The sequence below is a fragment of the Eleutherodactylus coqui genome, chromosome 6, assembly GCF_035609145.1.
Source record: "Eleutherodactylus coqui strain aEleCoq1 chromosome 6, aEleCoq1.hap1, whole genome shotgun sequence".
NCBI lineage: Eukaryota > Metazoa > Chordata > Amphibia > Anura > Eleutherodactylidae > Eleutherodactylus > Eleutherodactylus coqui.
The window spans coordinates 9,371,914-9,392,397 of record NC_089842.1 but is presented as its reverse complement, the minus strand read 5'-3'; the positions used below and the strand labels follow the sequence as shown (position 1 = coordinate 9,392,397).

The 20,484-nt window shown below is 54.7% G+C and overlaps 2 protein-coding genes across 2 annotated transcripts in view; one reads left to right on the top strand and one right to left on the bottom strand.

The window, feature by feature from the left end:
* The window catches only part of LOC136631802 (membrane-spanning 4-domains subfamily A member 4A-like), a 452,683-nt gene that overhangs the window by 156,090 nt on the left and 276,109 nt on the right, over positions 1 to 20,484 (top strand). The gene's annotated exons all lie outside the window — the stretch shown is intronic.
* Positions 950 to 16,720, bottom strand: UBE2S (ubiquitin conjugating enzyme E2 S). Its single transcript, XM_066606170.1, has 4 exons — positions 16,427 to 16,720; positions 12,289 to 12,436; positions 8,954 to 9,144; positions 950 to 1,441 (listed from the first exon to the last, which is right to left on the bottom strand). The coding sequence occupies exons 1-4, from the start codon at positions 16,427 to 16,429 to the stop codon at positions 1,148 to 1,150; spliced, it is 636 nt and encodes a 211-aa protein (XP_066462267.1). The 5' UTR covers positions 16,430 to 16,720; the 3' UTR covers positions 950 to 1,147.

The window sequence follows — 20,484 nt, the reverse complement described above, 5'->3', positions numbered from 1 at the left end:
ACGTGTCCTACAGACGAGCCGTCCCTTCTTCATCCATGGACGCCCCGAGCCCACCCCCCTCCCCCCCACGTGTCCTACAGACGAGCCGTCCCCCTTCTTCATCCATGGACGCCCCAAGCCCACCCCCCTCCCCCCCCACGTGTCCTACAGACGAGCCGTCCCCCTTCTTCATCCATGGACGCCCTGAGCCCCCCCTCCCCCACGTGTCGTACAGACGAGCCGTCCCCCTTCTTCACCCATGGACGCCCCGAGCCCACCCCCCTCCCCCCCCACGTGTCCTACAGACGAGCCGTCCCCCTTCTTCATCCATGGACGCCCCAAGCCCACCCCCCTCCCCCCCCACGTGTCCTACAGACGAGCCGTCCCCCTTCTTTATCCATGGACGCCCTGAGCCCCCCCTCCCCCACGTGTCCTACAGACGAGCCGTCCCCCTTCTTCATCCATGGACGCCCCGAGCCCCTCCCCCCCCACGTGTCCTACAGACGAGCCGTCCCCCTTCTTCATCCATGGACGCCCCTCCCCCACGTGTCGTACAGACGAGCCGTTCCATTTCTTCATCCATGGACGCCCCTCCCCCCCCCTCGTACAGACGAGCCGTCCCCCTTCTTTATCCATGGACGCCCTGAGCCCCCCCTCCCCCACGTGTCCTACAGACGAGCCGTCCCCCTTCTTCATCCATGGACGCCCCGAGCCCCTCCCCCCCACGTGTCCTACAGACGAGCCGTCCCCCTTCTTCATCACACTGGATTTCCTCCCCTCGGAGCGCCGTCTTATTTCTACTTCCTCAGAATAGTCACCGATTACATTACTAACCCGCTTTGCAGATTTGGAATGGAAACCGTTTAGCCCGTTAAAGCTACGAAACCGCTGAGACAAAGACGTCTGCGCACGTCCTGAAGATTTTCAAAAGGAATATAAAAAAACAAAAAAAGTCTGAAGAAAATCAGGATTTCTTTACGAAAAAAATGCACTTTAATAGATTTATAATTTAAATAACTTAGATTGGAAAAAACTAACAAAAGCAGGCTTTAAAAAACAAAAGAAAAGGGGGAAAAAACAGGATATGGATTTGTTACCCCCCGAATGTTCTTGCACTTCCCTTCCCCACCTGGTTGTAAAGTCACTCATCCCCCCGACCCCGAAACGCTTAAAGTCGCCTCAACGCTCGCTTTTTGTCTGTCTTCTTTTTTGCTGCCAGTTTCTTGTCTCGGTCTCCTGCGTGTTTCTTGGCCATGGGTCCGTCGCCGATGCCAACTGCTGCCGATGCCGACGAGCAGGGGTCTGTGGCATCCTTGCCCCTCAACGAGGAGCCCTGGGCATGGATTTCTGTCATGAGTCTGGCGCGGGATGCGTACTCTTCGTAGTTCTCCAGTAAGAGGCGGCCGGCCTCCTCGTTCAGCGCTGATTCGGGGTTCGGATGAATTAACAAACACTTTATGGTCTGAGAAAAGAAGAGAGAAAGTAAAAAAACAGCAAAAACCAAGCGGTCATGTGACGTCCATCTGTCCCCGCGGCACCCAACATCTAGATGCTGCTCATCTGGGCAGAGGCTCTATTATAGCCTCTCACGCACAGATACCGACAATTGGGCCACATGACCTGCGCAATCAAATTCACACATAAAGGGGTTGTCCAGTTGTGAACCATCGATGGTCTGTCCTCAGGATAATCATCAACAGATGTAGTTTTCTGCTAGCTGGGACCCCTCTCATCAGCTGTGTGGGCTGGTGTGTTCATGTATTGAGCAGATTTCTGCAGGAAGCAGACAGCTCTGTTCCCACAGCAGTGGCCAGGATTAGTATTGCAGGTGAAGTTCCTATTCTCTTCTCTGCTTCCTGCAGAAATCAGTTTCAAAACAAGGGAAGAAACCTGTGGCTACAGGACTCTGAGGAGCATCAACAGCAGGGGTGCGGATGGGGTTAGGGCTACCAGAGATCTGGAAGCGGGCTCGGTACATGGCAGGGGAATATTGCCAGGGTAATAGGTTTCCTGTCATCCAGTAATTTTAACATAATCCTTGTATATTGTCTTAGCAAATCCCTTTAAGCTGGGTGCACACGACATCAATGTGGCAGGAGAGACCACTTAAAAACAAACACTCGACCCTTAGAGGGGGATTCCAGCAATGAGACTTCAGTTTTCACCCACCGATCCGGACAACGGGGATCCGTCTCCCCATTATATATATTTTTCTTACACTGTATGTCCCTGAAGGGACCTGATCCATAGCAGCTATGATAAAGGACCTCTGTTCCTCAATGCCTGAGGCCTCATGTCCACGGGCACGCACGGATTCTGAGTGGCCCGGCCCGCAGACATGAGGCAAAGGGGAGTAATTTCTTACCGAAAATTCCTTTTTCCCGAGTCATCCTGACGGCAGACATGGAGGTTGCACCTTGACCTCGTAGGGACAGGAAGCAAGAGACTTTAAAAGGCTCCTCCCGTCTCCCATTCACCAGTGTCTTCTAAATTAATTACATGGCCATGTCGTGGTTAACCAAGGAAGATATTTATTTGCTCCGAAAAAAAATAACATGGTTAGTTTCATTTGAACATAAACAAGAAGAGGGTAGCTTACCCGGACATAACACAAGATAATATGCACAAATTTTCCGCATAAAAGGAAATGTCCACCATAGGAGCCTCTGGGCTACTGGTTCGTGCCCGCATAAGCGTTAATATAAACGTGTGAATTTTTGGGAGGGAAATACGTGCCGTCAGGATGACTCGGGAAAAAGGAATTTTCGGTAAGAAATTACTCCCCTTTCCCGGCGTCATCCTGACGGCAGACATGGAGTATACCAAATTAACTCTTAGGGAGGGACCACTGCTTGCAGGACCCTTCTCCCGAAAGAGAGATCGGAGGAGAGGTCCGCATTCGGCCTGTAATGTTTTGCGAATGTGTGCAGGTTGGACCATGTGGCTGCCTTACAGATTTGGTCCGGCGTCGCCATAGCCCTCTCTGCCCAGGAGCAGGATACTGCCCTGGTAGAATGGGCCTTGAGTCCTTCCGGGATAGCGCTGTTGCAGGACGGAGTAGGCCTGCTGGATGGTGGATTTTATCCGGCGGCTAATGGATCTCCTAGAAGCCGCTCTCCCTCTGCCTGGCCCCTGAAATTGAACAAAAGACAGTTAGCCTTCCTAAAAGGATAATGTCTGCTCTGGTAGCATAGAATGGCCTTCCTTGCATCCAGGCTATGGTAGTCTCTTTCCCTATCGTTTTGGGGATTTTGACAGAAGGATGGGAGAATAATTTCTTGCTGTCTGTGGAATTTTGAGGCTACCTTTGGAAGAAAAACGAGGGTCTGTTTTTTTTTTTTTTTTGTTTTTTTTTGTATGACCCTATCGTCCTGGCTTAATAGGTAAGATGTCTTACAAGATAGGGCCTGGGGCTCGCTTACGTGCCTTGCTGCTGTGATAGCTACCAGGAACACAGTTTTAAACGTGAGGAACCTAATCGGAATCTGATCAATAGGTTGAGGGGGTCTTTGCAGAGGCTTTGGAGAACTAGGTTCAGGTCCCATGGGGGGAACTGTACTACGGCTAACTGACCTCATTCTTTCTGCCGCTTTCATGAACCTGCGGATCAGTCTATGATCCGCCAAAGGTTGGTCTAGAATGGCTGAGAGCGCTGCTACCTGTACTTCCAGGGTTCGTGGTCTCAGGTTTTTATCTGGAGGAAGTCCAAAAATCTCCGCCACCAAAGTGTCAAGATTGGAGACCTCCAGCCCCCTCCAGGAGAAGAATTTTTCCCCCGATCTTATTATAAGTAGCTGAGGTTACAGGTTTTCGGGACTGGCGTAGAGTCGCGATAACTCTGGAGGACAGACCTTGTCTTAGCGTCTGTTCCTCAATATCCCCACTGCGAGGTTCAGTCTCTCTAGGTTGGGGCAAAGAACTGGGCCCTGCGCTAGAAGGTCCTTCCTGGATGGAAGGCGGATTGGCTCCGAGATGGCGAGCTTTAGGAGCACCGGAAACCATGCCCTTTTTTCCCCAGTGTTGGATGATCAGGATCAGCGTGATGTTGGTCTGCTGGACCTTCTGAAGAACTCTCGGGATCAGGTGTATGGGGGAGGGGGAAGGCGTATGCCAGACTGAAATCCCAACTATGGGAAAAGGCGTCTAACCCCTCGGACTTGTCCCTCGGATCTAGGGAAAATAGCCGGGACATTCTGAATTTTTGCTGCTCACAAACAGGTCCACCTGTGGACTGCCCCAGGTTTCTGTAATGAGACGAAATTCCTCTTGATTCCGAGACCATTCCTAGGGTCTAGGCCTCTTTGACTTAGAAAGTCGGCTGTCGGGATCTGGGATCCTTTGAGATGGACCGCTGTCAGATGGACTCGGCCCATCAGAAAATCGGGGCTGTTAATTTCAGCAGGTGAAAGTTTCTGGTGCCTCCCTGGTGGTGACTAAGTGAAACGGCGGTCCCGTTATCCGAGAAGATCCTAACCTGCTCCCAGATGGCCCTAAGCTCTCTGGAATTTGAGGTCTAGGCATGCAATGTCGGACCCCATTTGCCCTGGAGCAAACGCTGCCCCACTTGCGCTCCCCAGCCAGGCTGGCTTGCGTTGGTGACTACGGAGATGAAGGGCTCTGTCACCCATGGGGACTCCGCCTCTAGGTTGCCAGTTGACCGCCACCAGCGGAGGGACCTTGTGACCGCTGATGACGCAGGCATTCTGCGGTCCAGAGAGGTTGTTGCCCCCCAGTTGCCCAGGGTGGCTCTCTGTAGCATCCTTGAGTGAGCCTGGGCCCAAGGAATAATGCCGATACAGGAGGTCATGAGGCCCAGGAGCCTCGTTGCGTCCCTAATCGTTATTTTGTTTCTTCCGGCCGCATTTCTGCGCTGCCAGCCTAAGGTTTTCCTGCCTGGGTGGAGGCAAAGACAAGATCTGAGACACTGAGTCTATCTGTACCCCCAGGAGGTCTTTCGCGTCCCGGGGAGAAGACTAGATTTAGGGAAGTTAATTATCCGCCCCAGTCTCTGAAATAGGGAGATGATTCGGCTGGTATCCTCTGTGAGGATCTTCGGCGAGGATGCCATTACCAGCAAATCGTCCAGGTATGGGACAATGTTTATGCCTGCCACATGGAGATGCGCCACCGTCTCTGCCGCTATTTTGGAGAATATCCTGGGTGCCGTTGAAATTCCGAGGGGTAGGCACTGGAATTGAAAATGGTGTACACGGCTGCCCATCCTGATGGCAAACCGCAGGTACTTGTGATGTTCCGACAGGACTGGGACGTGGTAGTACGCGTCCTTTAGATCGACGGTACTCACAAAGTCCCCTCTTTTGATCAGAGTTACTGCAGACCTGATGGTTAAACCTTTTGTAGGTAATCAACCTGTTCAGGCCCTTCCGATTAAGGATCATCCGAACTGTCGTTCGTTTTTTTGATCAGAAATAGGGGTAGAACCCCAAGCCCTGTTCTACTGCGGGGACCTGGACTACCGCCCCCATCTGTAGCACCTTAGAAATTTCGTTTCTAAAGATACCCTGCAGGGCGGGGGATCGCGTGGGGGCCGGGAAAGCTCAACAGTCTGCCCCCCACCTGGTACTCGCCTACAGGGGAAGGGGTTGTCTTTGTTTTACTCCTGCCTCCTTTGGGGTAGGACCAGCACCCCGTCTTTCCTTTGCCTCGGTATGGCTTGAAGGATGGCTGAGGTTTGTAGGGAAATCCCGTTCTTGCTTGGTCCGGGAAACTGCGGGTCCTGTCGGTAGCTCTTTTTAGGATCTCCTCCAAGTCCGCGCCAAACATGTGCTGGCCATGAAACAGAGATGTTACACGGCCTTCCTTTGGAAGCCGTATCTGCTTTCCATGTTTTCAGCCAGACCGCCTGTTGCTGATCTAAGTAGAGGCATGCATTCCAGTAACACATTTCTAGAGGCCTTCTGTTTAATCTGGTCGTCGAGTTCCCCCAATCAGAGGAACATCGACCTTGCCACAGAAGTCGCTGCGACCTTGGACTTCAGCGTATAGGCCGTTGTTTGCCAGGCCCGTTTCGTCAAGGCGTCGACCCTGTCCATCGGGTTTTTAAGATGAGAGGAGTCCTTGAATGGCAGGGCTGTCTTTTTGGCCATTATGGCCACCTGTGCCCGACGCCGCACGCGGCCGCACCGGCATGCCTGGAGGAGAGAGGCATCTGAGCCTATGGCCCGCCGCTCTCCCCAGCTGAAACCACTGCGCCGAGCTGTGGCAGGGGAAGGAGGGGACCCAAGGACCTCTGGTCCGCCGCTCCGACTGCTGCGGTGGTGAACCCCGGGCGGTCAGACCTGTGGCCCGCCGTGCTCCCGGACCGTGCGTAGATGCTCACGTCTTTCTCCGCAAAGCGGAGTCTCTCTTTATATTCGCGGGACAAATAGAGGTGTTTGTTCGCGCAGCCCACTCATACGTGATTACTTTCTTCAGGGTATCATTAACCGGAACCACTGTGCGGTTCCCTGGTCTGAGCCCGCCGGACACGGCTTCCTGTACGGACCTTGGCTCGACCACATCCTCGACCTTACTTGTATCCCTGACTGCTTTGATCAGGTCAACCAGGTCCCCAGATGAGAAATAGTACTTTTTATTCTCATCCCTGGCGTCAGGGGGACGGTCAAAGAGTTCGCCATTTGACAAGTCGCCCCGGGATTGCTCAAATTGTGAGCTCGTTAGCGGTATGTGGCTCGCCCTTTTAGCGGCCCTTCCTTCCGCTGAGCTGGGGGGGGGGGGGGGATGAGAAGACTGGAAATTGATGCCCGGACCTCCTCTCTAACCAGGGATATAATATCTTCCCTGAATGCAGCCTGTTCATTCGTAAGGATCCTGGAGGTACAATCGGGGCATAGCGGCTTTTTAATATGCCTCGTCCAGTTTTTTTTGTTTGTTTTTTAAAGACACAGAGCGCCTTTCCTGTGTTTTTTCTTTAGGTCCTGTTTAGACCGAGTGGATTCCCTGTCCTGCAGAACATACATGCATGCACATAAGGGAAACCCCCCCCCCCCACAATGCTAAATCCCTGAGCATAACATTCCTGCAACAAGTAACACTTACAGTTTGCAGGGCTTCCATCTCTGGTTCCTTTGTAGTCATGATGCAGAAACGCAGACAGAACCAGGTAGACAGATAAATCCTTCTCTGAAGGTGTGCTGTCAGTGGAAGCTTGTCGGGGGGGTCTCCATTTTCAAATCTCCCGCTGTTCCGGGTCAGCTGACGGCGTCTGACGTCACCGCGTCACGCCGCGTCATTGGCTCCGCCCCCCCGACGCCGCGCGCGGCCGCGCCGGCATGCCTGGAGGAGAGAGGCATCTGAGCCTGTGGCCCGCCGCTCTCCCCGGCTGAAAAACAACTCCGAGCTGGAGGAGGAAGGAGGGGACTCAAGGACCTCTGGTCCGCCGCTCCGACCGTTGCGGTGGTGAACCCCGGGCGGTCAGACCTGTGGCCCGCCGTGCTCCCGGACCGCGCTGACTCTCCGGAGGGGAGATGAGAAGGGAAGCAGCCCTGTGGACCGTCAATCCCTCCAGTCAGCCTGTTTGGAAAAGGGTGAGGGGGGAAAACAGCCCTATGGACCGTTCCCCCAGCTGTCAACCTGCAGCTCCCTGGAGGGAGCTCCTCTTGCATGTCCCTGTAGGGACAGGAAGCACTGGTGAATGGGAGACGGGAGGAGCCTTTTAAAGTCTCTTGCTTCCTGTCCCTACGAGGTCAAGGTGCAACCTCCATGTCTGCCGTCAGGATGACGCCGGGAAAAAATACATTTACTCACCTGCCCGGACGCGGCCTCGGTCTCCTCCGTCGCGGACGGATCTCCCTTCATCTGCACAGCGCATGAGCTGTTTTTTCCCCTTAAATCACCTGCTTTCCCACGGGTCCGTTGCATGTCCGCAGTGCCAGCGGGGGACGGGACAGTTTCGATTGACTTCAATGGAAGCCGTCCCTGCGGGATTCGGAGAAAAATGGAGCATGTCCATTTTTTTTTTCCCTGTGTGATCCGCACGCCGGGAAAAAAAATGACATCTGCAGGTATTTAAATACCTGCGCATGCCCAATGATTGTCCACGGCATACTGAACTGTGAATCATCCGCGTGGGTGACCGACGTGGATTCCGCGATTCAATTATGCCCGTGGACATGAGGCCTTACCGCTTGTAATAGCGATCATAGGCAATGGCAAAGCAGGAGGCCTGTAGCTAGCGTCCTGTTGCTATGGCAACCCGTCAGCCCTCCGTAATTACATCGCGGGGGTCTGATGTCAGAGGGAGCGCCTTCCTTCTGTGAACCCTTTACATGCCACAAGCTACATAGATCGCGGCATGTAAGGGGTCGCTGTGCTTATGCACCCACTTTGTTGTGGCGGTAGGCAGTCTCTCGCTGCCGGATGGTGCGGGATCTCTTGCTATCCACATGATGTAAGGTTACGTCATTTTGCGTTAAGTACCCCGCTGCCATGACGCAACATTACGCCATGTGGCGTTAAGGGAATGTCTCAAGATGCCGGGCGCTGCTGAAATTAGGGGATATGGAGATGATAAAAAGGGGTTTGTTGCGTTACTTCAATGGCAGCTGCTAACTCCTCCTATTGACCTGCATTAGAGGTACGAACAGACCTGCGTCGGGGGAGACGGAGGCGGACTTTTTTCCCCATTCAGTTTTCGGACCGAAAAAAAAAAAATCACTCTAAAAACCGGACGGAAGCCGCGCCGTTCACGTGAACGGGCGTACAAGCGGGTTTATAATTATATTCAAATAATCTGAGTGGAGAAAAAGTGTCCCAGCGCGTTTTATTCTTGGCCGAGAACAGCATGTCACTGTGCAGCCCCACCCCCGCACGCAGGTCGGACAGCCTCCGGGCAGGATCCCGTGCGCTGACTTTCTTCATCCATGTGCCCTTAGGAATCGTGTCCATGAGAGCCATGACAGCCATAAGGTCCCAGCTGTGTCTGACGGGCGCCCCACAAGCCCCCCACACTCACCAGTAAGACGTGTCTGATGCCAAGCTCAGCTTTCCAGTCTCTCTTTAACACATTGACACAGATTTCTCCGTTGTTGCTAACATTCGGATGAAATATTTTGGTAAGGAAGTATCCTTTGGGAGGGGCAGCCGGGAAATCCTTGCCCAAAATTAGCTTCATTCTAAAAATCCCTCCTGCGTACGGAGTGCCCTCTGCAAAAGAAACCAAGAGAAGGGTCTTACCAGCAATGGCGTCACAGGGTCCGAGGGGCAGCGAGAAGGTCAAACCTGACGACCGGCTCCTCTAACCAAGAGAAGGGTCTTACCAGCAATGGCGTCACAGGGTCCGAGGGGCAGCGAGAAGGTCAAACCTGACGACCGGCTCCTCTAACCAAGAGAAGGGTCTTACCAGCAATGGCGTCACAGGGTCCGGGGGGCAGCGAGAGTCAAACCTGACGACCGGCTCCTCTAACCAAGAGCAGTGCTACAACGTTATTTAGCTGTTTATACACGTGTGACTGAGGAGTTCGAGATTAACGGTCCGATGCAAATCATGTAGAGCGGCCCGGTTGGATGGGCTGGACTGTAACTGCTGTTTTTGCTAGCCGTGCTAGCAGGGCTGTGGAGTCAGTTGTGGGCCAGAGCCCCATTTTGATGGAGTCAGGAGAAATGTAGAGCCTCGTGTGGCGCAGTGCTAAGGTAGCAGAAAAGCTCTCGCTCACGACCTGAAGGTTGCAGGTTCAATCCCTGCGTGGTTCAGGTAGCTGGTTCAAGGTTGACTCAGCCATCCATCCTTCTAAAGGGTTGGTTAAATGAGTACCCAGCTTGCTGGGGGGTAATAAATAAAGATTACCCAAAAAAAGGGCTGCAGAAAAAGTTGGCGCTATACAAATAAGATTTCTTTTTTATTTACATGTTCGCACTCCGGATTATAGAACACATTACATATATGGTCTAGTTAAACGCAGCATTTGTTTCAGATTTCATGGGAATTTAGGAAAGTTTTGAAATGTCATCAAAAATTACCAAATTGTATTAAAGCAGTAAATGTATGACTTGGACAGGAAGCATGTGGAGTCGGAGGGTAAACCGAGGAGTTGGCGGTCCAACCCCACAGCCCGGCATGCTAAGCGACATCTGACAGAGCTGATTGACTACACATGCGCGAGACTTGGCAGCGCGGCGCGGATGATGCCTCGCATGTCATCCACAGAGGACATGGGGCGGAGTTCGGGGCAAAACCAGCAGCAGCAACGGTCCGGCCCGCCCCCTGGACCCGCTACATAAGCAGGCAGCGCACTAAAACTAATTCCCCTTATAAACACAACTAGATAATTTTGGGTAAAGACGCTTTAAGGTGGAACTACATCATTCCAAAAAAATCACTTAAAGGGGTTGTCTCGCGGCAGCAAGTGGGTCTATACACTTCTGTATGGCCATATTAATGCACTTTGTAATATACATCGTGCATTAAATATGAGCCATACAGAAGTTATACACTTACCTTCCCTGCACTGGCGTCCTCGTCTCTATGGCTCCGTCTAACTTCAGCGTCTAATCGCCCGATTAGACGCGCTTGCGCAGAAGGGTCTTCTGCCTTCGGCTCGGTCTGGCACGAGTGGCGTTCTGGCTCCGCCCCCTTCTACGCGCAGCTCCGCCCCGTCACGTGTGCCGATTCCAGCCAATCAGGAGACTGGAATCGGCACACGTGATGGGGCGGAGCTACGCGATGACGTGTAGAAGGGGGCGGAGCCAGAACGCCACTGCTGCCGGACAGACCCGAAGGCAGAAGACCCTTCTGCGCAAGCGCGTCTAATCGGGCGATTAGACGCTGAAATTAGACGGCGCCATGGCGACGAGGACGCCAGCAACGGAACAGGTAAGTGAATAACTTCTGTATGGCTCATATTTAATGCACGATGTACATTACAAAGTGCATTAATATGGCCATACAGAAGTGTAGAACCCCACTTGCTTTCGCGAGACAACCCCTTTAACCCCACTTGCTGCCGCGGGACAACCCCTTTAACCAAGCGAAAGTAGCTGCAGTCAGACCGAACGAGAATAATTCACTTTTCTTTCACTTTTGCAGTCATACAAATCATCTCTGATCGTTCGATCGCTCCGTCACTTATACAGCGAATGGGAAGGACTGGATGACTCTTGTTTGAAGGAAGCAACGATGTATCTGCCGGTACAGGCTGCACGAGCGAACAATTAGCGGGACGTCACTCGCTCCTTCAAATAAGGATAGACCCGTCTACAAGGACCCAAGAGGGCCGCCCTAATTGTAGCGCTGTTTAGTTATGGAAAAACTAACGACAAGTTCTCTTCAAAGCAAACAACCCCCACCAAGGCAGAAAGATGGCCGCCCCGCTGCTCTGATGGACCAATGATGCATGCTAATGCAGCGTGATGGCCGTATACGTGGGCCAACGGTTGGCTAAGCCACTGCTGACGTCCCGCTAACGTTGTCAGAGTTTATACAGAAAGACTTGCAGGTGGACCGCGGGCCTATCGCTCAGCGCTCTACCTCCTATGTGACGCGCTGGGCGGGGCCTGTTTACACGGGAGGAGGAGCCAGCGAGGTTTTCGAAGCTGTCTGAAAAGTCAGCTAAACGAACTGCGAAAAACTCTGTGCATTCACACTGAACGATTAGCGCCACCTTTGGCCAGGCCCGGAGGGCTGCGTTAAGACCTCCTGCTTGCCTGTTCTCGCAGCTCCAGATCTGTTTACAGGCTGCTGCAGCTACAGAGCCGAAGGCCTGAGCCCTCAGATGCTGACTGGCTGCAGCAGCCTGTGATGTCCTGTACCCTGCAGTGACCGAGGAGAGCAGAGTATGGCATATTATATCTGCACATGGGGAGAACAAGTACAAAAAAATGTCAATCAATCGGTTTATTACTAATTCCATAGTTAACCCTTCACCGCTGATGCCTGCTGGTAGTGTAGGTGCCGAGCTGCCCGATTCTAGTGCAGCGCTGTGAAAATGCACATGCAGGTCCCTCAGCCGGCACCAGGGCTGTCACCCCCTACATTAGGCATCATCTGTCCCTCAGCTGGCACTTCCTACATTGGGCATCGTCTGCCCCTTAGCGGGAAACAGGGTAGTCGCCCCCTACACTGGGCATCGCCTGCCCCTCAGCCGGCACCAGGGCAGTCAGCCCCTACATTGGGCATCATCTGTCCCTCAGCTGGCACTCCCTACATTGGGCATCGTCTGTCCCTCAGCTGGCACTCCCTACACTGGGCATCGTCTGCCCCTCAGCCAGCACCAGGGCTGTCACCCCCTACATTGGGCATTGCATTTTGTGTGGTTTTGCCACCTCGGTGGGTTCTCAGTACATTGTACCCACCTGGCCCTTCGATGCTGACTTGTACATCAGTTATATCCTCTTCATTGGGAATGATCTTTATGCCTTCTGGAGGGTCAGACGTCAGAGTAGAGACCTCTTTGTAAACCTGCCGAATTATGTGTGGGGGCAAGTTTTCAACGTTTGAATTCTGCAAACAAAGCACAAGCAGCGACAGTAAATATACCGATATAGGAGTGCGGGAGGCGCGGGAGCGGGGCTTATACAGCTATTAATATTCATCCACCTTGTCTCATCGGCAGGTAGGTCTCCATATGGCCCTGCATGGACCCCACTCTGTTATCTGCTGTATTGCTGCCCATACACACTACAGGACCCCCTGGTAAAAGGGTCACAAAAGTATTAGTAGGAGGTGCATTAGGGGAACCCCCGGTAAAGGAACTGGTTCCCCGCAGGAAAGTGTCAAAGTTCATCGGTAGCCTTCTAAGCCCCAGGGTAGGGTACTGCCTGCAAATGTAAAGCCCCTGGGGGGATATATTAATGAGGGTCACCTACTTGTAGCCTTATAAGCTACCCTTGCGGACTGAGATGGTGAGCCGTGGATGTTATACTTACCTCTCCCATTGTTCCCTCAGTGCTGCCACTAAATGCATTGCGTGGTGCGCTTAGTCCGGCCATTCTCATCTTCTGATTGGCGGACTACTCAATGTACTGCAGAGGTGTCGCTCCCCGCTCACACCGGGGATGTATGACACTTACATCCCAGCGCTCCACCGGTCACCTACTTTCAGGCCATAAGCTTGGCTCACAGGGTTAGCAGTAGGTGACCGATGCCCTTCGGGATGAGACATCAGCAGTTGATGGATGGGGCTCCACCACTGGACGGGGAAGGAAGTGTGGGCAATACATGCCATCCAGTCCTGACCAGGAGAAGTGCAGGAAGTGCAGTGGCAGCGCGGCTCTCCCATTGGTTTTGATGGGAGGGAAGCCGGCGCCCGCACTTCCTCCCCTGTCCGCTTATGACAATGTCCAGCCAACTGTACTGCACGGTGGGCTGAATGTTCAGGGGTCCCAAGTGGCAGATCCCCATCCATCAACTTCTGATGACCAATCCAGAGGGCACTTCATACATTGTATACCGGCGATGGGTGAAAACTGCCACCAATCCGGAGAATCCGGAGCCTGTGTGCAACCAGAAGCTACACTGGCTACTAGATGGGACAATGGACTAAGAGGTGCGAGCCGGTTCATACATAAAGGCCCATTCAGACAATGATGAGCGATAATCGTTGTGTCTAAATCTACCCATCTTTCTGCTGAATGATTGTTTTCAGTTCTGCTTGAAATCCATTGTTCGGCAGAACAGCTGATAAGCAGGACCGCATGCTGTGTTCTGCCTGCGGAGAGCTGGTTACACCTGATAAGCCGTTATATCTGGTGTCCTTCCAGTCATAAATGTAGACCCAACGGGCGTCCCTTGATAAACGCCCGCATGGCTTGTACATCTTCACACCATATTGTGCCCGCTCACTGGGCAGATATTGGCAGAATCTAAGCCTCCCTATGAGATGTACCCACGACTCTACAGACGTGTTCTTCTCAGATGTGAACGCCTTCGCATTAAGATGCTTTATTATCGGCCTGATTCTATAGAAGCAATCATAATTGGGGGGGGGGGGGGGGTCGCCGCTGGGCGGGCGCTGCGCATTGTCATTATAATGCAGGAATTGTATGATCGCTTCAACGCGCGCCCGTGACCTCGCCATGCAGGGCACTGCGGTATAAAATACCCGTGCTCCATGAGGGCCTAGCGCTCGGCTTCTTGACTAGCCACATACAGAACACAATGCCCCAGAATGTTACTTCAGATGTATCCACGGGGTCCTGCTGCGTTACACTGTACCCCTGAGTCGGGGGGGGGGGGGTGGGAAGTAATGCGCTGAGCAGATGATTGGGGGTCCCTGAAGTGGCGGTCCTTGGGTGCAGGGAATTTAGACTCGCTCTGATGAGGACAGCGACAGAAGAGTGGGGCCATCCTCCGTACCCGAGTGACTTGGGCGCCGTTAGGGTGTGAGCCCCCCGCGGGCCGCACTATAGGGGGATACATTACACACCCAGAAAAGCATGAAAATCTATTGAGTGGGAGACTTCAGGACACTTCTATACATTTGGTTATGCAGCTCGGTGGTCTTTGCCTGCCTGCATACCAGTAGAGGGCGCTCCAGCTGCGCGCGCACGGCTCCATATAGGCTCGGCAGCTCTGTACCCAAAGGAAAAGACGTTCTCTGCTGCAGACGGCTTCTTCCCTCACAGCGCCGGCACCCAATACAGACGGGTCTGAGAGCGCCGGGTCCAGAGGGGAGCAGCAGGACTGCAGCACGGAACGTCTTCTCATTACCAAGTATAGCGCTGCCGGTACTGGCGGTGAGTCCTAACACCGCCTCCCCAACGTCCGAGCATCGGCTTCTCCTAGCAGAGGGGCTCGGAGGACAAAAGTACTGAAGAGGCTGATAGATATGAAGAATCGCCGAGGCCCTATTTTATTTTAAGAAAAATAAACTCGTCCTGCAAAAAAAAAAAAAAAGGCCTCAAACCGCTTCGATGGATAAATAAAAGTTATGATTTTTTGAACGTGAGAAAGAAAAAAAAATGGAGGGGGTGGGGGGGGTCGGCCGGGGACAAGATATGCAGTACTGAGGCCGCAGTCCCGCTGTCCATGAGCGGAGAACCTACCGATTCTTCGCTAGCAGAATTTAAATGGCAGCATGCTGAGAATTGCTGCGATTCTCCTGTCAGATCGGCGCAGAGAACTGTCAGCTGGCCCCTGCGGTCTGCCGTGGGATATCACTACGCCCGCGGACAGGAGCCCTAAAGTAGCATCACATACTCTCCCGCTGAAAGTCACATGAGCGCTGCAGCTATTCGCCGGCTGAAGGGGAGTCCGTGATTGGCTGCAGTGGTCACATGGCCCTTCTGTCACATAACTGCCGGCACCCTTCAGTGGGTGAAGACCAGCGGGGGGCGCAGGGAGCTGCTGTGGTTCTAATACTGTGCCCAATTTTGTAGCAAACCCCATTAGCAGAGCGTCCGTGCCGCAGATTACTTCCCCATGCATACAGAAGTGGCGCCGCTCACACCGCACAGACACTTCGGAAAATCCGCAGGCAGCTTTGATCGGCCGCGCTGAAGCGACTGACAGAACAGACGCCGATATCCACCGCCGTCACGTGAAAATACCGCCAGGATACGGTCACAGCGGAACTTCCCACGCGACGCCCACCGCGAAAAAACACGAACTAAGGCTGCTGCGAGCGGAACCCGTCAACGGGCAGAGGCCGGGCGCAGAACGCCAACGCAGAAAATGCGTAAACTAAAAAGTATCAGTTCTGCAGCAGATCTCGCCCACTGACAGAGCGAACGCCGCGGGCGGAGCCGCGCCAGGAAGGAGGATTACTCTGAAGAAACCAGGCAGCGACTTCCGCCCTGTGACCGCACTCTCCGGCTCCGCCCACTCGTACCGGACGCTCCGCAGCAGAGACGCCGCGCCAAAATCAGCACCTTGAAACAAGAATTCACAGAAGACGCATCACATCCCCCCCCCCCCGAGCCGCCGGCTGAAGATGAGTGTTCGCTGAAAAAAAAACTGCGCCAATTCTTACGCTTAATCAAGTAGACTGAAGAGGCGGCGGCTGATGGGGGTGGGGCAGCGCAGGACGCGCGCAGGCTCCTCCGCCATCTTGGGCGATCCCACTAGAGTGGATGCGGACATGTGCGTTCACGGCTGCCTTCGTGCCCGGACGTCATGAGCCGCCAGCGTGATGGCGCACAGCGGCCCGCGACTGACCGCCGTCCGCGATGGCGAAGTCATCCTGCACGAACATCCACGGCAGAATCGTCTTTTGCGCGAACTCACAGCCGCCGTGCTGCGGATCTACGTGTAGAAGTCGCCGTGTGTACGTGAAAACTAACTTACTCTTCGCTTCGGCAGTAACAAGTACTTAACCCTTCACCGGCCGCAGGCCCGACCCAGGAGACACAGATCAGCCAGAGGGGGGGAGACCAGAGGTGAAACCAGAGGACCATGACGTCACGCCAGTCCTGAAGCATGACGTCACGCCGGCCCTGACCTACCAGCAGCAGACAATGGAGGACACAAGGCCCAGTCACCATGACGACTCACCATGCCGCACTGTGTCACTCTCCGCCGCTATGGATGATTAGGACAGGCAGGCCGGACATCAACCGGCGACGAGGAGGTGGCTGTGACGCGGAGGCCGAGCTCGGGCCTAGTTCCTCCCGGAGCCGTTGACGTCCTCTCGCACGGCGCCCTCCCCTTCACTCACGCGCGCCCGGTCTCCCGGCAAGCCTTCCTCCTCACCGAAGCTTTGGCACCCCGGCACTAAGCCTCCACGGCCCACCGACACCCCTTCATATAACCTTCGGTTCTTTCTCGACACGCCTACTTTGAACCGTTCTCAGCATCCAATCAGCGCGCTTTCACGTCACACGGGCTGACCAATAGGCTTCCGCGCAAACAAATTACGACGCGTGGAAGCGCCTTCAGAGTGATGGACGTTAACAGCGTCCAATAAGAGGAGAGAACGTAAAGCGCGACGAGCGAGGCGGATACAACGCGCATCCGGATTGGTCGGTTTGAATGTTGCAAAGTGACGCTGAGGTAAAAAAAAAAAAACAGGGAAGTTCGTAACAGCCGAGCTGCTGCTGACGGCGGTGAGGAGAGAGAGTGACGGCGGAGGCCTGGAGACCCCGGGGCCGCAGCAGCCATGATAATAAACCGCTGACGGAGGACGTGAGCAGCGCGGGTGACAGGAGAAGATATATATATATATATATATATACCGTGTTATCGGCCCTGCGGCTCCATCTATAAATGCTGGGGGTTGTGGTGATTAGATGGACGGTCCCCGGGGGCCTGAAGGGGCTTCACACGGGCAACAAAACTGCGCATTTTTGCCGCGCTCTTCGCCTGCTGCCGTCCGTTATAAATCAGCCCCGATGGCCGCCGGCCGCTCCCCCCGGCTTGTGATGTTTTCACTGATGCGAAGCCCAAGAGATGACGAGCCGGCCGTGTTCCATCCGTCTGCGGGTCGTGTCTTGGCGTCTCTTGTATCCCCCGTTGTATCTCCGCGGACCGCCGTCACATCGCGGCGCTGCAGTCGTGTCGTCTTGTATCCCCCGTTGTATCTCTGCGGACCGCCGTCACATCGCGGCGCTGCAGTCGTGTCTCTTGTATCCCCCGTTGTATCTCCGCGGACCGCCATCACATCGCGGCGCTGCAGTCGTGTCTCTTGTATCCCCCGTTGTATCTCCGCGGACCGCCATCACATCGCGGCGCTGCAGTCGTGTCGTCTTGTATCCCCCGTTGTATCTCCGCGGACCGCCATCACATCGCGGCGCTGCAGTCGTGTCGTCTTGTATCCCCCGTTGTATCTCCGCGGACCGCCATCACATCGCGGCGCTGCAGTCGTGTCGTCTTGTATCCCCCGTTGTATCTCCGCGGACCGCCATCACATCGCGGCGCTGCAGTCGTGTCGTCTTGTATCCCCCGTTGTATCTCCGCGGACCGCCATCACATCGCGGCGCTGCAGTCGTGTCGTCTTGTATCCCCCGTTGTATCTCCGCGGACCGCCATCACATCGCGGCGCTGCAGTCGTGTCGTCTTGTATCCCCCGTTGTATCTCCGCGGACCGCCGTCACATCGCGGCGCTGCAGTCGTGTCGTCTTGTATCCCCCGTTGTATCTCCGCGGACCGCCATCACATCGCGGCGCTGCAGTCGTGTCGTCTTGTATCCCCCGTTGTATCTCCGCGGACCGCCATCACATCGCGGCGCTGCAGTCGTGTCGTCTTGTATCCCCCGTTGTATCTCCGCGGACCGCCATCACATCGCGGCGCTGCAGTCGTGTCGTCTTGTATCCCCCGTTGTATCTCCGCGGACCGCCATCACATCGCGGCGCTGCAGTCGTGTCGTCTTGTATCCCCCGTTGTATCTCCGCGGACCGCCGTCACATCGCGGCGCTGCAGTCGTGTCGTCTTGTATCCCCCGTTGTATCTCCGCGGACCGCCATCACATCGCGGCGCTGCAGTCGTGTCGTCTTGTATCCCCCGTTGTATCTCCGCGGACCGCCATCACATCGCGGCGCTGCAGTCGTGTCTCGTCACTTGATGCGGTTTTCCCGTTAGAAGGTCCCATCGACTTCTGTGAATTAAAAAAGCGCAATTTTATCGCAGATGGCAGCAAGATTATAAAAAAAAAGCATCGCGGGCGCCGAGAACATGGAATAAGAGATGTGAGAGAATGGGTGGCAGTACCCGAAAAGTGGTCCCCCCCCCCTTGTCCTCTCGGAGGCTCCTTGTGTGCAGTGACCTCTTCTTCCGCTTGTAGATCTTGTTGGCCACTAGACGCCTCTACGACACAGAGAAGAGATTTCACCCCGTTACCAGAGTCTGAGGGGCGCATTATTGGGGTGTAAGGAGCTGGATGGTCGTATCGATGAATTGTCCCCCACCGGGCCGTTCTGACCAGACTGCTAGGGGGTGTTGGGACCAGTGGATGGGGGCACACAGGGTGACCGGGCTCAGGACGCCCCCTACAGACCACCAGTAGAGAGGAGATTCTGACCAGACTGTTAGGGGGTGTTGGGACCAGTGGATGGGGGCACACAAGGTGACCGGGCTCAGGACGCCCCCTACAGACCACCAGTAGAGAGGAGCGTCTGACCAGACTGTTAGAAGGTGTTGGGACCAGTGCATGGGGGCACACAAGGCGACCGGGCTTAGGACGCCCCCTACAGACCACCAGTAGAGAGGAGCGTCTGACCAGACTGTTAGAAGGTGTTGGGACCAGTGCATGGGGGCACACAAGGCGACCAGGCTCAGGACGCCCCCTACAGACCACCAGTAGAGAGGAGTGTCTAACCAGACTGTTGGGAGGTGTTGGGATCAGTGGATGGGGACCCACACAAGGCGACCGGGCTTAGGACGCCCCCTACAGACCACCAGTAGAGAGGAGTGTCTGACCAGACTGTTAGGAGGTGTTGGGACCAGTGGATGGGGGCACACAAGGCGACCGGGCTCAGGACGCCCCCTACAGACCACCAGTAGAGAGGAGCGTCTGACCAGACTGTTAGGAGGTGTTGGGACCAGTGGATGGGGGCATACAAGGTGACCGGGCTCAGGACGCCCCCTACAGACCACCAGTAGAGAGGAGCGTCTGACCAGACTGTTAGAAGGTGTTGGGACCAGTGCATGGGGGTACACAAGGCGACCGGGCTCAGGACGCCCCCTACAGACCACCAGTAGAGAGGAGTGTCTGACCAGACTGTTGGGAGGTGTTGGGACCAGTGGATATGTGAGGGCACACAAGGTGACCGGGCTCAGGACCCCCGACAGACCACCAGTAGAGAGAAGCGTCTGACCAGACTGTTAGAAGGTGTTGGGACCAGTGCATGGGGGCACACAGGGCGACCGGGCTCAGGACGCCTCCTACAGACCACCAGTAGAGAGGAGTGTCTGACCAGACTGTTGGGAGGTGTTGGGACCAGTGGATGGGGGCACACAAGGTGACCGGGCTCAGGACGCCCCCTACAGACCACCAGTAGAGAGGAGTGTCTGACCAGACTGTTGGGAGGTGTTGGGACCAGTGGATGGGGGCACACAAGGTGACCGGGCTCAGGACGCCCCCTACAGACCACCAGTAGAGAGGAGCGTCTGATCAGACTGTTAGGAGGTGTTCGGACCAGTGGATGGGGGCACACAAGGTGACCGGGCTCAGGACGCCCCCTACAGACCACCAGTAGAGAGGAGCGTCTGATCAGACTGTTAGGAGGTGTTCGGACCAGTGGATGGGGGCACACAAGGTGACCGGGCTCAGGACCCCCCCTACAGACCACCAGTAGAGAGGAGCGTCTGACAACCAGCAGCTCCAACTGTTTTGTTGTCCACCATCCAGAGACGGGGCAGCAGAAATGCAGTCCTAAGTTCTCACTTGCAACCCAAAGGTTGCAGGTTCAAATCCCATGTGGTTCAGGTAGCCAGCTCAAGGTTGACCTATTTCACCGACCTTGGAAGGATGGAAGGCGGAGTACCCAGCTTGCTGGGGGATAATAAATAAAAATCATCTGAAAGCGCTGCGGAATAAGTTGGCAATATACAAATAACAAGCCCTTTCCTCATTGTACAGACAAGTACCCCCTCATGGCAGCGCCCTCTCAGCTAGA

Excerpts from the sequence above, each read along its gene's own strand:
- UBE2S (XM_066606170.1), bottom strand. Across the intron at positions 9,145-12,288 it reads AGTCAGCATCGAAGGGCCAG|AGGGCACTCCGTACGCAGGA; the intron begins GTGGGTACAATG and ends TTTCTTTTGCAG. Across the intron at positions 1,442-8,953 it reads GCATCAGACACGTCTTACTG|ACCATAAAGTGTTTGTTAAT; the intron begins GTGAGTGTGGGG and ends TTCTTTTCTCAG.